This window comes from Lutjanus erythropterus, chromosome 8, assembly GCF_056507025.1.
Source record: "Lutjanus erythropterus isolate fLutEry1 chromosome 8, fLutEry1.hap2, whole genome shotgun sequence".
NCBI classification, from domain to species: domain Eukaryota; kingdom Metazoa; phylum Chordata; class Actinopteri; order Lutjaniformes; family Lutjanidae; genus Lutjanus; species Lutjanus erythropterus.
In genome coordinates, this window is record NC_139324.1 from 22464616 (window position 1) to 22478106 (window position 13491).

Sequence of the window (13491 nt, forward strand, 5' to 3'; positions counted from 1 at the left end):
ACGGCAAACAGTTCTGAGTCATACTCACAAGGTCCCCAAGGACAACAATGATAATGTAAGTAATCAGTTAAAGTGTTCCATCCGTATAATACAATTTTATGCATTTATTAAAAAATGTAATCTGTGTTTGTGTTTTTTGTATTATTTGTTATGTTATATTTATTGCTATTATTCTATCATTCTTATTTCATCCATTTGATCTCATGTGTTTTGTGAATCTTGATTATTCTTCTTACATTTTATCTAATTTATTGTTAAGTCTCTTTTATATTTCAGTGACACTCTTTCCTGGTTAGATAAAGTTCTATATTTTTATTACACAGCTTTGTTAATATTCAATAGTGATTGGTCAATTGCGACAGTCTAAAGTCGGTTGTTTCTGAATAGCAGACCAATGCTATTTATAACAGACCGTTGCTATGAATGACAGACTGACGCTATGGACAAAGTTCTGATCATAGACTCTGGAGGAGCAATATAATCATTTTTAAATCAATAAAATCTGTTTTAAAGGTAGAATCAGTAAGATTTGTCAGAAATGCACCAGAAAGACAATTTATTGTTGTGTCTAATTCCCAGGATGTCAAATACTGACACTTTGGGTTGATAAAACATCCCTGGCACAGTAAAATATTGAGTAATACAGGTAGAGGGCAAAGTCTAGTGGGGCAGAAGTGATGACTGAAAGGGATTACGTTGGTGTGTTTTTGTTGCATATTACATCTTTAAATAAACATTTTGTGTCAAATTATTGTTTTTTTCAGTAAGCAGCCATGTAATAAGTCAGATGATGTTCAGTGAGATGGGCATTCTTGCAAAATAAAGCCCTTCAGTGTCAGTTCTGCATCACTTTGTCCGGGTCAATAATGACCCTCTCATTTTATATTATTCCTTACATATAGAAAGACATAATGGTACTGTGTAAACTATGAGGGAGATTAATTGTCACAGTCCCTGTTCTTATTTACATTTGTATTAATAACTTCCTGAAAGAATTTCCTTTATTCAAACAGAGGTACCAGTCTGATGGGGGTTACCTTTTATTATAAACTCATTTTAGAAAGGAAGTTAGTTCAATGGAAAAAAACATCTCAGTTGAAATAACTGACAACGTGTTGAGCGTCACACCCATATTGTTGTGCCATGCCTGTGTGCCTGTGCTACGTCATGATTAATGAGGTTTCACCAGTCTTTGTTTTGTTCTTTCAAATGTTTATGAAGCTTTGTTGCTACCTGCAGTTGCATTGCAAATAAACAAAAAAATAGAGGAGAGAGACACTGACTTAAGTCCCTCTTTAGGGTCATTACAGCCTGTGTGTGTTGGCAGTGGAATGAGAAATGGGATGTGATCTAACATACAATAGTATTTAATCCCTACAGAAGGCTGAGCTAATCCATTACAGTGTTTACAGTGTTATTCTACAATAGCTACAGAACACACAAACCAAAAACTGGCTCTAGGTACTGACTTTTGTGTTACATGCGAGTTTCACAGCTACCATAAGTACCTCTACGTGCTTGGAAGGGGAGAATGAGACAAGGTGTTTGCAATCTGCAAGCTCACAGCCAGATGCCACAAAATCCTATACACTGGTCTTTTAAGGGAAACTCTACCAAAAGCAGTTTAAATAGCCAAGGGAAATACTACCAGGCCTATGAAAACAAATATACAATCGTCTTCTGGGACGTGGTACTACGACAAATCTGAGAAAATAAACCTGATGATGTCATCAGCTTGGTTCAGACTCCAAATTTACATCAGAAAGTCTGCGTTATAAACTGGGGCTATGCATTTGAAAGATGTGATCATTTATTAGGCAGGGTGGGTTTAATGAAAAATGCATTTTGCATATGTATGTGCATTATGGGAAACGGAGGATTCTGGCTGTTGAGAGTTTGACGATTGTTCTGCAGTAAAAGTCAGGATATCTTGGCCTCTGCTGTATCAGTTTGAAAACACCAAATGCTAAATTACTGTAGTAGCCCTTTGACGCATTAACAGAGACATTGCAGATTTGGGATGCTTTTGCCAACAAATGAATGCGACGTGATGCGAGTATGTAAGTGTCAGTCATGCAATGAGGAGCCACTACAAATTTAACTGCCAGTCTTGTGAAGAACAAACAGACACCAGTGAAGAAAAAATGGTAGTGTAGTTTTTTTTTAAAATTTTGCCCAGTTAATGTGTATGTTTTGAAAAGCATTGTATTTTATGTCTACGCAATAAGAGTAGGCATAATAAGACGTTAGTTCCGCTACAGGAGAGACAAGATTGTCTGTTCTAACTCAAATGAACCAGATACTAATTTTTTAATTCTCCATATTCATCCCGTGATTTTTAGAAAACAAACAATGTTTTCACGTGATAAATTATCTCATCATCTCAACAAATCTGCCCTCTGTTTTTTTCGGGGTAAAGAGATAAATTGATCATAAGAAAATTAGTTTCTTTGTCTTGAAATAAGAAAATAATTAACTTGTGATCTTGAGATAACTCCATGAAAAAAAAATTGAAAAGTATGTCCATTCTCATTTCAGTTTCACATTCAAACGCTCAGCTCACCTGCTTTGTTCCAAACATTGTCTGCAAATGTTATTGAACTGTGATTGGTGCACCGTGATATGTGACATCCATGGTGAGTGAAACTATGACAGACAATAACAGGCACAATGTACCTCCTCTGTTTGCTCTTCCTCACCCTCCTCGTGACACTCTTCTTATTCTTTGACTTTTTCTTCTCCTCGAGACGTTCGCCTTCTCTTTTCTTCACTCGTCTTCCTCCTTTCCTTCTCTTTATTTTTCCACCTCACACTTCTACACTCACTTAAGTCTTTTTCTCCCTTATTCTTTCCTTCTCACTCTGTTCTCCTTCCTCTGCAATCTTTTATATCTTTAGTAATTCATCTCAAAATCACTGTTTGGAACAATAAATTGGCAGCTCTCCAATCATATCTTTACCTTCCTTCCTCTATCTCCTTCACTCTTCCTTCTATCCACCCTACCTGGCTTGAGATGACAGCTCCAGCCAGGGACAGACCACCAAAAGCAGGGACTGTCCCCAGAAAATGGGGACGCCTGGTCACCCTAGTTTTTGAAACATTTGCTGTCACATTATTCAGTTAAGAGGGTAATTTGAGGTAATTCTGGTGTTACTGGTATTTGAAGCCTGAGTCACAGTGAAATTGCAGTCCTTATGTGAGGTCAGTTCAGGCAACAATTGTCATCACACTCATCGTCCTCATTATCATTCTAACCATTTCTTCCGTGAATGGTCAGGTAATGGCACCTGTCATCAGAGGCTAAAGCTCATTTACTCTCATTGTGTTCCTTTTTGGAAGGAGACAGTGGAGATTATAGCAGAGGCGAGCTGACAAGGGCCTTCCTCTTTTCTGCCTCTATTACAAACCCATCAGCAGCATTACTCAGCCACAGAAAGCCTCACTGAGACTGAGGAGCTCTTGTTCTCTTGTTTTGTTTTTTTTAGAAATTTATATTTAGTTATATATACTTGTGGTATGTAGCAGGCGTACAGGTGTACCACATTCATCTTTAAACTTGCTTGGTTCGCTCGTTTGAAAGTTATCCTACAACATGTTGTGTAGTCACACAAAAACTTCACTCTGTTCTTACTCTCAATAACCAGTCTCAACTCTAAAACAGCACGTTTCATCTTTACTCTCATGCAGTAGGTGGAAAAAGGCTTAAAGGCTAATAATTCAATCCTTAACTCCTGTTAATAGCTGTAACCAGGACATAACATTTTTAGGTGTGTTTCAAATTGCACATTAGTGTCAGAGGAAAAGCAGCGTGTGTGATGCAAATGGAAGATGTTTGCCTTCAGGCCTTTCTGCCAGAAAGGAAACTGTTATCTTGTGACCTATGTCCTGTTTTGTACAAAGACAAATGGAATACAATATTCATAAGTATGTTTTCATTACTGTACAACCACCTGAGAATAAGAATTATTGTGTTTTCGTTACCTGAGAATGAGCTGTTTATATCTACAGAGGGCACTGGTCCTCTTTCATGGAGACTACCATGTTTCTACAGTAGGCCAGAACAGACAAACCAAATACTGACGCTAGATGCAACTAAATCCTACACACTGGTCCTTTAAAAGATTCTCATGTTTTGTTCTGCGACATAAAAAATGTTAATAAATATCCCACTGATTATTTTTTAAACTTTTTTGCTTAAAAAAGGTGGTTGCTAACAAGTGGCTAAATGAGATACCTGAGGTTGTCTGGGTCACTGCCTTTTTGTGGAGGGAACTAGAGTGATGCTAACTCCCAGAATGAAAAAGACTGAAAAAAAGTTAACTGGTTCATGTAATGACAAACAAGACCACCATCCAGAAACCACCCAGACACTGACCTGGACCAGCCTCCAGGACTCTGCGATAATGGCTGCCTGCACTCTGTTGAGAGCAAAGCCATCGATCTCTTTCCTCAGACTGACGGGTGCCTGGCCAACCTGAATCAGAGAAATCAGTCATGTCAAGAATGGCAACAGCTCCTAAGAGACAATACCTGTGATTCTGTATATTTATGGAAATGAGCTAAATGTTTGACATCACTTACATTACTGCCAACCTTAGTGCGCCCAACTGATTTGCTTCCTTACAGGAAATCATTGATCTCCACTTATCTCGGCACGTTATGAGATTTAGCTTGCAAAGACTTGCAAGGATTTGAATATGTAATCATTCACAATGACACATTTATTGTTTGTATATTTGTCTGCGGTTTGTTATCATTGTGTGATAATCCAGGGATTAGTGACACACACCCATTCCAGATTTGAGGAACCTATGACTCAATTCACAGACAATGATATTGCATAATCAAACCTAGACTGAAACTAAAACACAAGTGGACATTGAAAAACGTTTTTTAAGCTAGGATTCTTACTAACACTAAACATATCATACTATTCCAGGCCTTGCTTCCTTCATTTGACTTGTATATATTTATATATTTTGCATCTCTCCCCTGTAGGTCCTAAAATACAGGTAACTGAAAGGCCAGGATTGCATAATCTGGGATCTTCACCTTGGTCATTAGGGCATAGGTGGTGTCCATAACGGTCGCTGCTGTCTCTGGGTGAGGTACCAGCTCCACCAGTTTGACGTAATAGGGTGGGTTTACCTGGAGAACACAGGACAATCACATGTCATACGGTGGGGACTTCACACAGAGCAAAGCTATTATAGTTAACTAGAACTAAACTAAAACTACTGTATGAAAATGTAACATTTTTGTTAACTGAAATAAAAACTGCAGTTATAAAAAAAACAATAAGTAGCTGAATAAATATTGTGCACTTATAAAAATGACTAAAAAAAATTTAAAATATTCTGTATATGTGTTCAAGTCTTTGTCAGATTTGTATTGAAGTTACTGTTACAGCAAAGCTTACGACTATGGTGACCAGTGATGAAATAAGATAAATATTCAAAAATAAACCACAACTTCTTCTAAATATGATTAAGCACCGACCGGGTGGGAGACGAGGCAGCGACTCCTGTTCTGTACTTTAGAGAAGACGTTGCTCGGGACCAGACAGGAGGTGGAGCTGCTCAGGATGACATCTTTTCCCACAAGACGCTCTATGTCCTGGAAGACGTTCTGCTTGACCTCAAGCTGTTCAAATACACACTCCTGGAAAACACATGTGGGAAAAGTGTACACACACATCAATGCACACGTGCGCACACACATTAATTGTCATGAAGTAAATCTCTCTGATCTTTCAAACATATAGTACAATGCATTTCTGATTCCACTTTTTAAACTTGGAATATAAAAAACACAGGTGAAAGGTGAAAGAGAAATATTCTAGTGATACATTTTCTAAGTCTGATTGTTGTTTTCTCTGCTGTCTTTATGGCTTCAGAACTGGTGAAATCAGGTTTTGCCAGGATAATCTCCTAAAGTTTCTTGTGTTTTTTTTTGTTTGTTTGTTTTTAAGTGTGAAACAGGTGAAAAAAGTTTTGGCAGGGGACTTTTTGTAAGCATCATCTTTCAAATTGCTTGTTGTTGCAATACTCTTTTTTTTTTGGCCGCAAGAGGCTGAAGTGCATCAGTGCCCCATGTTCTGAATAGGACTAAAGTCATTCATGTTTTCTTCCAGGTCAGTTTTCATTTCTCCATGCACTCTTAACATATTTAATGCCAATTAAAATACCTTTCTAGCCAAAAGAAAGACAAAACAGTAACGTTTCATGACCTGCTAACACACAATATATTTACCTTGTGTTTAGAATGCATAAGGAAATTAAATATCATCTGGAAGACAACATGAATGCCTATAGTCCTATTTAAAAGATGGGACTAGTTCTGCACTTCAGCCTCTTGTGGCGGAACCAAGTATTACAACAATAAATGCTTAAATTCCTGCCAGTGTTCCTGGCAAAAAAATAATAAAATACAATAAAATAATCACCAAATATTCTTTTTTCATGCTTTCAGAGATTAAAAAAAGATATCTTAGAAAATGGGTCACCATTTTTTTTCTCTGGGCTTTCGTATAACTTAGATATGCAGAATAATTTTCAAATCTAAACAATATACCACTCCTTCCTGAGAATTTCCTCTGATACAAAAAACAAACAAAACAAAACAAAACAAAACAAAACAATATATCACTCAAGATAAATACCTCTAAAGGTGAGTGAGAAAATTTGGGTGAATCAATCCATTAACTTAGCACACTTTGTCATCAATTGATTTGATTATATCAAAGATGAAAAGTTAATAAGTAAATATTAACACTATGCAGCCAGTAACAATGCTGAGAAATGTGTTACAGGTCAAATAGTTCCTACATTAAAAAAAAACTAGATACAACCAGTTTGGGTTGTAATCATTGTCTTCCCCTATAGAGTGTTGTAAAGGAGTGGCTGTCAAAAGAAGTGCAGTGTTAATAAGTATGTCGAACTGCAATAACTGGCTGAGCAGGCAGCATACCTGCCAGATGCATGTACAATAATGTAACGCTTCGGTCATTAACGATGTCAGCACGTAAGCAAGTTTCTGTTCCAACAAGTTCCAATCAGACCTTTTCTATGAACGTACATTACATTATTTCAATCTATAATCTGTTTTATTTTATCTTTATTTTATTTTTTTTAAACAATTTCATTAACTATTTCACTTTTTAAAAATTACATTTTAATTTGTAATAGATCATATCTCCTCTCCTCCAACAGGGAAATGATGATTTTGGAGGCCCTTGTGTTAAAAATAAAATTATCTGATGAAAAATCTCCTCCTGCTTTTTTTTTAACTGGGTAACATGCTACTTGCTGTAACTTTGCCTGTAAAAATATAAACCCAGGCTTGTTTCATATGATTTTGTGTAGGCTCCAGCCATTAAGATTAACTGTACAAAAATAGTTGATGCGGATGCTCTCTTTAGAGACATCAGTATTAAACTGAGCCGGTTTCATAACCAGGTAAAATCTCCTTGTAGTAGCTTTAAGCACTGCAGAAAACAGCTGTCTGGCAACATATTGACAGAAGTGAGGAATGTGAGGAGTGTCAGTCTATTTACATTATGGTATGTTCTGTAATGTTCCCACACACCAAGACCACGTGGATAGCAGACCAGTATGGATTAATGTCAATCACGAGTTATTGATATGTTCTGTAACCAATCTGACTGAGACAAACTCCTGTACTTGCCGTAATCTATAACAGGGTGAAACCTGCATCAGATATCCTCCTATCAGGAAATGTGAGGCCAACTATGTGAAGAGGAAAACTTAGCAGTTTTCTACCTTTTATTTCCCTGTTTCTAATAAGTCCTCTATTGTTCCTGTTCGGGTGTCTATTGATTTATTTTGGCCCTACGTGTCCTACCTGATCACTGTGATGAAGAGCACTATTGTCTGCTTTTACAGAGTCAGGGTGACATACCAGTACATGACATTTTCTCTTGGCTTAAAAAGTTAACTTCCAATTCCAGTTGAAACAAGACTGAAAGCAAATATCTATTGTTGAGTCTGTTTGTGCTCTCAGCTGGACAAAGACAACATGAGTGATTTGGTGTTAAAATGTCATGTAATGATTTTAACAGCAGGGCAGCTCTTGTTATGACAATCTTTTGTTAAAGGAAAGCTCTACTTTCACTAGTTAGTTTAGGCCGAAATGACAGATAGCTCAAAAATGTCTCATTAAATCTCTGATGAATAAATAACTACTAGAAAACTATTAGAAAACAAGGTTACATTACACAAAGCAGACTGATAGAAGCACATTTCAATTCTGTGACATTTTATAATTAATGACAGGCACAACCTATGACTTAAGTGTAGTCATAACGACCATTAACGTTGACCACTTTACGTTGAATTAACCACTTTCTTTACCAAGGCATGCAGTTAGCAGATTTAATAGACTCAAAAACAACAGCAAAAACTACCATACAGACAAGCTGTCCCTTTTTATTAACAAATTCCCAGCCATTTGTGTGCACTCATTTTCTCACTCCACGCTGTTTCTGTTGATGCTAAATGATTAGCTGTTTGTGTGTCACTCGTAACAACACCCATTATCAAGGTACATGACAGGCTGTGATTGAGCCATGGTGTATTTGTTATATGTTTTCATGGTAGCATGCATTTAATGTATTTAAGTCAAACTATCAGACATTTTCTTTAACAATTTTCTTGCTGTTGTTGATGATCACTATTTTTTTATCACCCAGGCCTAAACAGACAACTCATAAAATGGCTCATGTGACATGAAAGTATTTCCAGAAAGTTTTGATATATTGAAATTAGTTAGAAAACATTTAGGTTTTGATATAATGGTGACATGCAAAAAGGTAAATCTCAGATGAATAAATAAGCCTCTGAAAGGGGGGGTATGCCAGAAAAACTTTGGGAACCACTTATTTATAAAACATTAATATGCATATTTACTTTATTAAATTGTAAAATGACCACGATTTCATAAGAAATTAAGGAAACATGCTAAATTGGAATACCAGCTTCGCCTACAACAATGTTACAGCCAGTGTGTTCTCCTTTGAGATTTCCAGTCCTAGCCCAGTGTTGGCCCAGTTTACATTTATGAGACTTCAAATGAATGCAGAATGTTCACTGAATGAGTTGGCGTCTGTTTATGTGTCATAAGAAAGATTAATATCACTATCATTAAAAAATTCCAGTGTAGGGCTCATTGCTTGACTTGGTGCCATGATATAATGTGCTCCAATTTACTATTCAGACAGTAGGACTCCTTTCTGAACACTACACACACATTTGACACCTTTAATATGCATAATAAACAACTTATAGCACAGTTTTCATATTAACGATTAATTTCATGATTTATAAAGTGTTTTCAAACTAATTCATAACTTAATTTTTATCCATTTATAAATAATTTATAAGGGTAGTCTTGTTGTAAAGTGGTACTGAGACCAATCTATCTGTAGTCCCCCTTGATTTTATCATGTCTGACAAACAATGGCATGTGCTGGTGCTGGGGGAGTGTGTGTCTAGTGTGTCACCTGGACAAAGAAGGCTCCCTCCAGTGCCTGAGCCAGGTCATCGTAACTGCTGAGCAGGGTGAGCTGCTGCGTGGCGCTCAGCTCCCCTCTCAGCATGTGAGCCTGCTCCAGCTCCTCCAGCTGCTTCCTGAAGCAAAACAGAGTAAAGGTGGCTAACACACTGACACACACACACCCTCCTCCAAACAATGAAGCGTGAAAAACAGATTGTCCTGTATGACACGTAACATTAAGGAATCATTACCACAATATAAATGCAGCAGATTTGATGGATTCAACAAGATGGAGTGCTATTGTACTGAATATCAGCACAGCTATGTTTTGGTTGCTGACATGATGCTGCAGACATGATAAGTTCGTTTGTGGGTAGATGCCCAAATGCTGTCAGGTTGGTTTTACAGCCAAGATACAAACCAAAATAAACTGGCTGCCACACAAACCAGCACAGTAGCAGCCATTATTTAGAGGGTATATCAGATGAGTCAGCAACATACTGCTCATAAATGTATTTGTCAAAATAAATGTAATGTAAAGGAACTAGGGAAAATCCTCGCAGCTTGTTCAGCAAGGAATTACAGACAAATGGAGACTGAAAGACCAGTGTAATGACACCCTCTGCTGTTCGTACGGGCAACTGAATATCCAAGACCTCATTTACACCTGATATTACAATGTGATCTGTATCCAAATAAGGAAAAAACGCATGTTAATGCAAGGTGTAACTACATCATGAATGTGACGGATCTACTTAACCACAGATGCACCTAAGCAGCCATCTCATCTGTCCTGGGTGTTCAAAGGAGAGCTTCAAGCTTTTTTTTATACCAAAGACCACCATACTGTCCAACACCACCTTTGGTAATGACTAATCTCAGGCAACTCAATGGTTTCAGCTAGGTCACCCACTACTGACCGTAACTTACAATATACTATAGTACCATCTCCTATAAATATGTGGACACTTATTTGCATACATATTCATTTTATTAATGCATACTATCTATTGTGATGTTTGCATTGTTCTACACTTTAGTTTTTATACTTCTGTTTACACTTTACTCTGCGTTATGCACCTCAAATTACTAATGCACGGGTTTTATTTTGTCGGACAGGGACCTGATCTCAGTGAGGCTAACAAGAACACATTAAAAATACCAGGTGTAAATGCAAAGGCATGATCAGATCGTTTATTATCCACATAGCATATGTGGATACTTTAGTACCAGGCGTAAATGGGGTGCAAGAGTCTGATCAGTTACAGTGTGAACAACAGAGGCAACTATTTACAGAAAAAATTAAGTCATATTAATGAGATCCTGGTATAGAGTTTAGGGTTTCTTCAGTTTCAGAAGCTGAAGATCTTTACATTAGACTGTTTTTTTCTAACAGTATTTTCACCAAAAGCCCTTTGTCATTCACCAGTAATGTTTAACCAGTGATGACTAGGCTATTAAGGAGTTTTTAGGCCCGAGCATGTGTTTGTCCATGTTTTCTTATGGAAAGAGGAAGTCACTCATCACGCAAAGTCCATGTGTTCTCTCTGTAAGATCTGGAAGGAAGAGCGGGTTATATTTTGGACAAAACCCTTGTGAGTCAGGAGTGCATGGAGGCTGTGTCTTGTTAATGTTTTCTTCATGTTCTTCACATCCCCGTTGACTGGAGAGCCAAATAATCTGGTGCAGGTGGCACAGAACAGGACAGGACCGTATAATGTACAACATACCAGTGGCAGATCATCACAGAGTCAGTAAATACTCACTACATTTATCATTCAGATGGTTTTGAGGTAATTTACTGAGTCTCAGAGTAGAGCTGCAATGATTTGTCAATTAATCAAATGGTCAGTTGCAAGGAAATTAGATGCAAACTAATTTGATGGTTGATTTATCATTTCAGTCATTAATCAAGCAAAAATGTCAAACATTTTGTGGTTCCTTCTTAAATGTGAGGATTTTGAGTTTTGTGCTGTCATTTGAACAAAAGAAGCAATGTGAAGATGTTACTTTGTGCTCTAGGAAGTTGTAATGACCATTTTTCACAATTTTTTGACATTTCATAAGCTCAATCATTAATTGTGAAAATAATCAGCATATTAATCGATAACAAAAATAATAATTAGTTGCAGCCCTAGCTTAGAGATATTGGCTATAGTTCAACAAAGAAAATACAGCCCACTGTGATGTGTATTGTCTCAATATAGAAGGCTTTATAGGCCCACAACATCAACAGTTCCCTGACTTGGCTGAAGCTTTCTAAGGAGAAAGACAGCCAGTAATCAGGCTGACAGTAGGATGTGATCTAAATGCAACAAAAAAAGTTGGGAGTGTGTCCACAACTATGGAAAGCGGTTGGAATTTTATATCAATTAAGACTAGATTAAATTATAGTCTATGCAGTATTGTGTAGTAGGGCTGACCTGATCTCTGTGATGGCCTTGGCAGCCTGTCCTGGTTGGTTGTCATAGATCTTCACAGTGTAGCCTCCGCTGACAAACACCATAGCCCAGGAGCGGCCTATCAGCCCACTGAAACGCACACAAACACACACAAAACAGACATTTCAAATGAAATCTCCTTAGACAATATATGAACTGGAAAACTGATTGTCATAATTGGTATGGTCTTTTGGGGGTCTTTGTCTGTTGTTCTGTTCTCATTGTTGTGGCATGTTTGCCCTGCACATTAAGCAACATTATGCATGATTATGCACATGCTGTGTAACTCTCACAACTCGTGAAAAGAAGAGTGAATTTTGGTTATGACGTTTTGTATTTGATTTCCAGGTCTACAGGGGGTCATTTCAGAGGACTGTCAAGTTCAGCTGAGTGTGCAGAAATAATGAAGAGGGTGCAGACGGGTTCAAATGTAAGACTTCATACAGTAGGCTCTAATGCTGAAGCCTCAATGCAAATGCTAGGCTAATTTATAAAGTGGGCTGAGGTTTGTCTATAAGAGGCAAAATTACAATGAGAAGAAACTGAAGCGGAAGCTGCAAAGACGACTAAAGGGTCAGGAAATCACCGTAGCAAGCTAGATGCCCAGAGATGTATGCATTTGGAATAGTTACATTATGAAACTGTACAAAGCAATCACTTAATGCAAAATTATGCAAAATAAATAACGCTACCGTCAGGCAATAAAAAAAATGCAAATGCAACAACTGTAACGTGATCCATTTACCCATTGGAATCAATAAAGTATTTGTCACTGTGCTTGCACAAAAGAGCTTATAAATTTGCTAACTTTCATGTCTGTTCCTCAACTGATAACTTACGATCGAAACTAATTTTCTTGCTCACCTGCCGACCACAGTAATGTTCTTCATGCCCGACGGGTTCATTTTAAGAAGTTATTGTGAGCTCACTTCAAATTTGGCAAACGCTGAAACGCTTTATGTCAACCAAAGTTGGTACTGCCCCCCAGTCACGCTGCTAAAATGGATACGGTACCCTAGAAGGACCAAACAAGCTATACGAACGCAATACACTACAATTTTTTTCTTCAATAAGAAAATACAAACACAGATAATTGATTAGCTGCTATTATTATATTTACGCTGTTTAGAACGAAACTGATATGAAACTATAAAGCAAACAAAACAAATAATAAGTCGTGTCTAGAAGAAAACCCTTGATTTGAGAACTCTCGCGAGATTTGTACGCTTATTTATTGATTGTGCTTGTTGTACAAACAAAATACGTTTTATAATGCTATGAATGTTGCTAATAACCAGATAGCTTTAGTGAAAAAAACGGTTGGTGAGGGTTAGAGGAACGATTTTAGTTTGACTTGAAGTAATCACTTTGGCGAGATCTTTCGCGAAGCTTGGGTTCTCCTCTAGACAAGACCAATAACAATCCAGCGGGTAGCGTACGCTTGTATCCTAGCAACGGATGGAATTGGAGCTTCAGCCAATTGTGTTAATACAAAGTAATGATTGACATGTAAATAACCAATCAGAGGTTTGTATTC

The 13491-nt window shown here is 37.4% G+C and overlaps 1 protein-coding gene across 2 annotated transcripts in view; it reads right to left on the reverse strand.

Annotated features, from left to right (window-relative positions):
* cryl1 (crystallin, lambda 1) overlaps positions 1–12955 on the reverse strand; it is a 30087-nt gene extending 17132 nt beyond the window's left edge. For both annotated transcript variants that reach the window (XM_084724925.1, XM_084724924.1), the window contains exons 1-6: positions 12819–12955; positions 11937–12044; positions 9521–9647; positions 5500–5661; positions 5053–5148; positions 4376–4474 (exon numbers count right to left, since the gene is read on the reverse strand). In XM_084724925.1, coding sequence (XP_084581051.1) covers positions 4376–4474; positions 5053–5148; positions 5500–5661; positions 9521–9647; positions 11937–12044; positions 12819–12859 — 633 coding nt within the window. In that variant the 5' untranslated portion in view covers positions 12860–12955. The remainder of the gene's footprint in view (positions 1–4375; positions 4475–5052; positions 5149–5499; positions 5662–9520; positions 9648–11936; positions 12045–12818) is intronic.
* Positions 12956–13491: the final 536 nt, after the last annotated feature.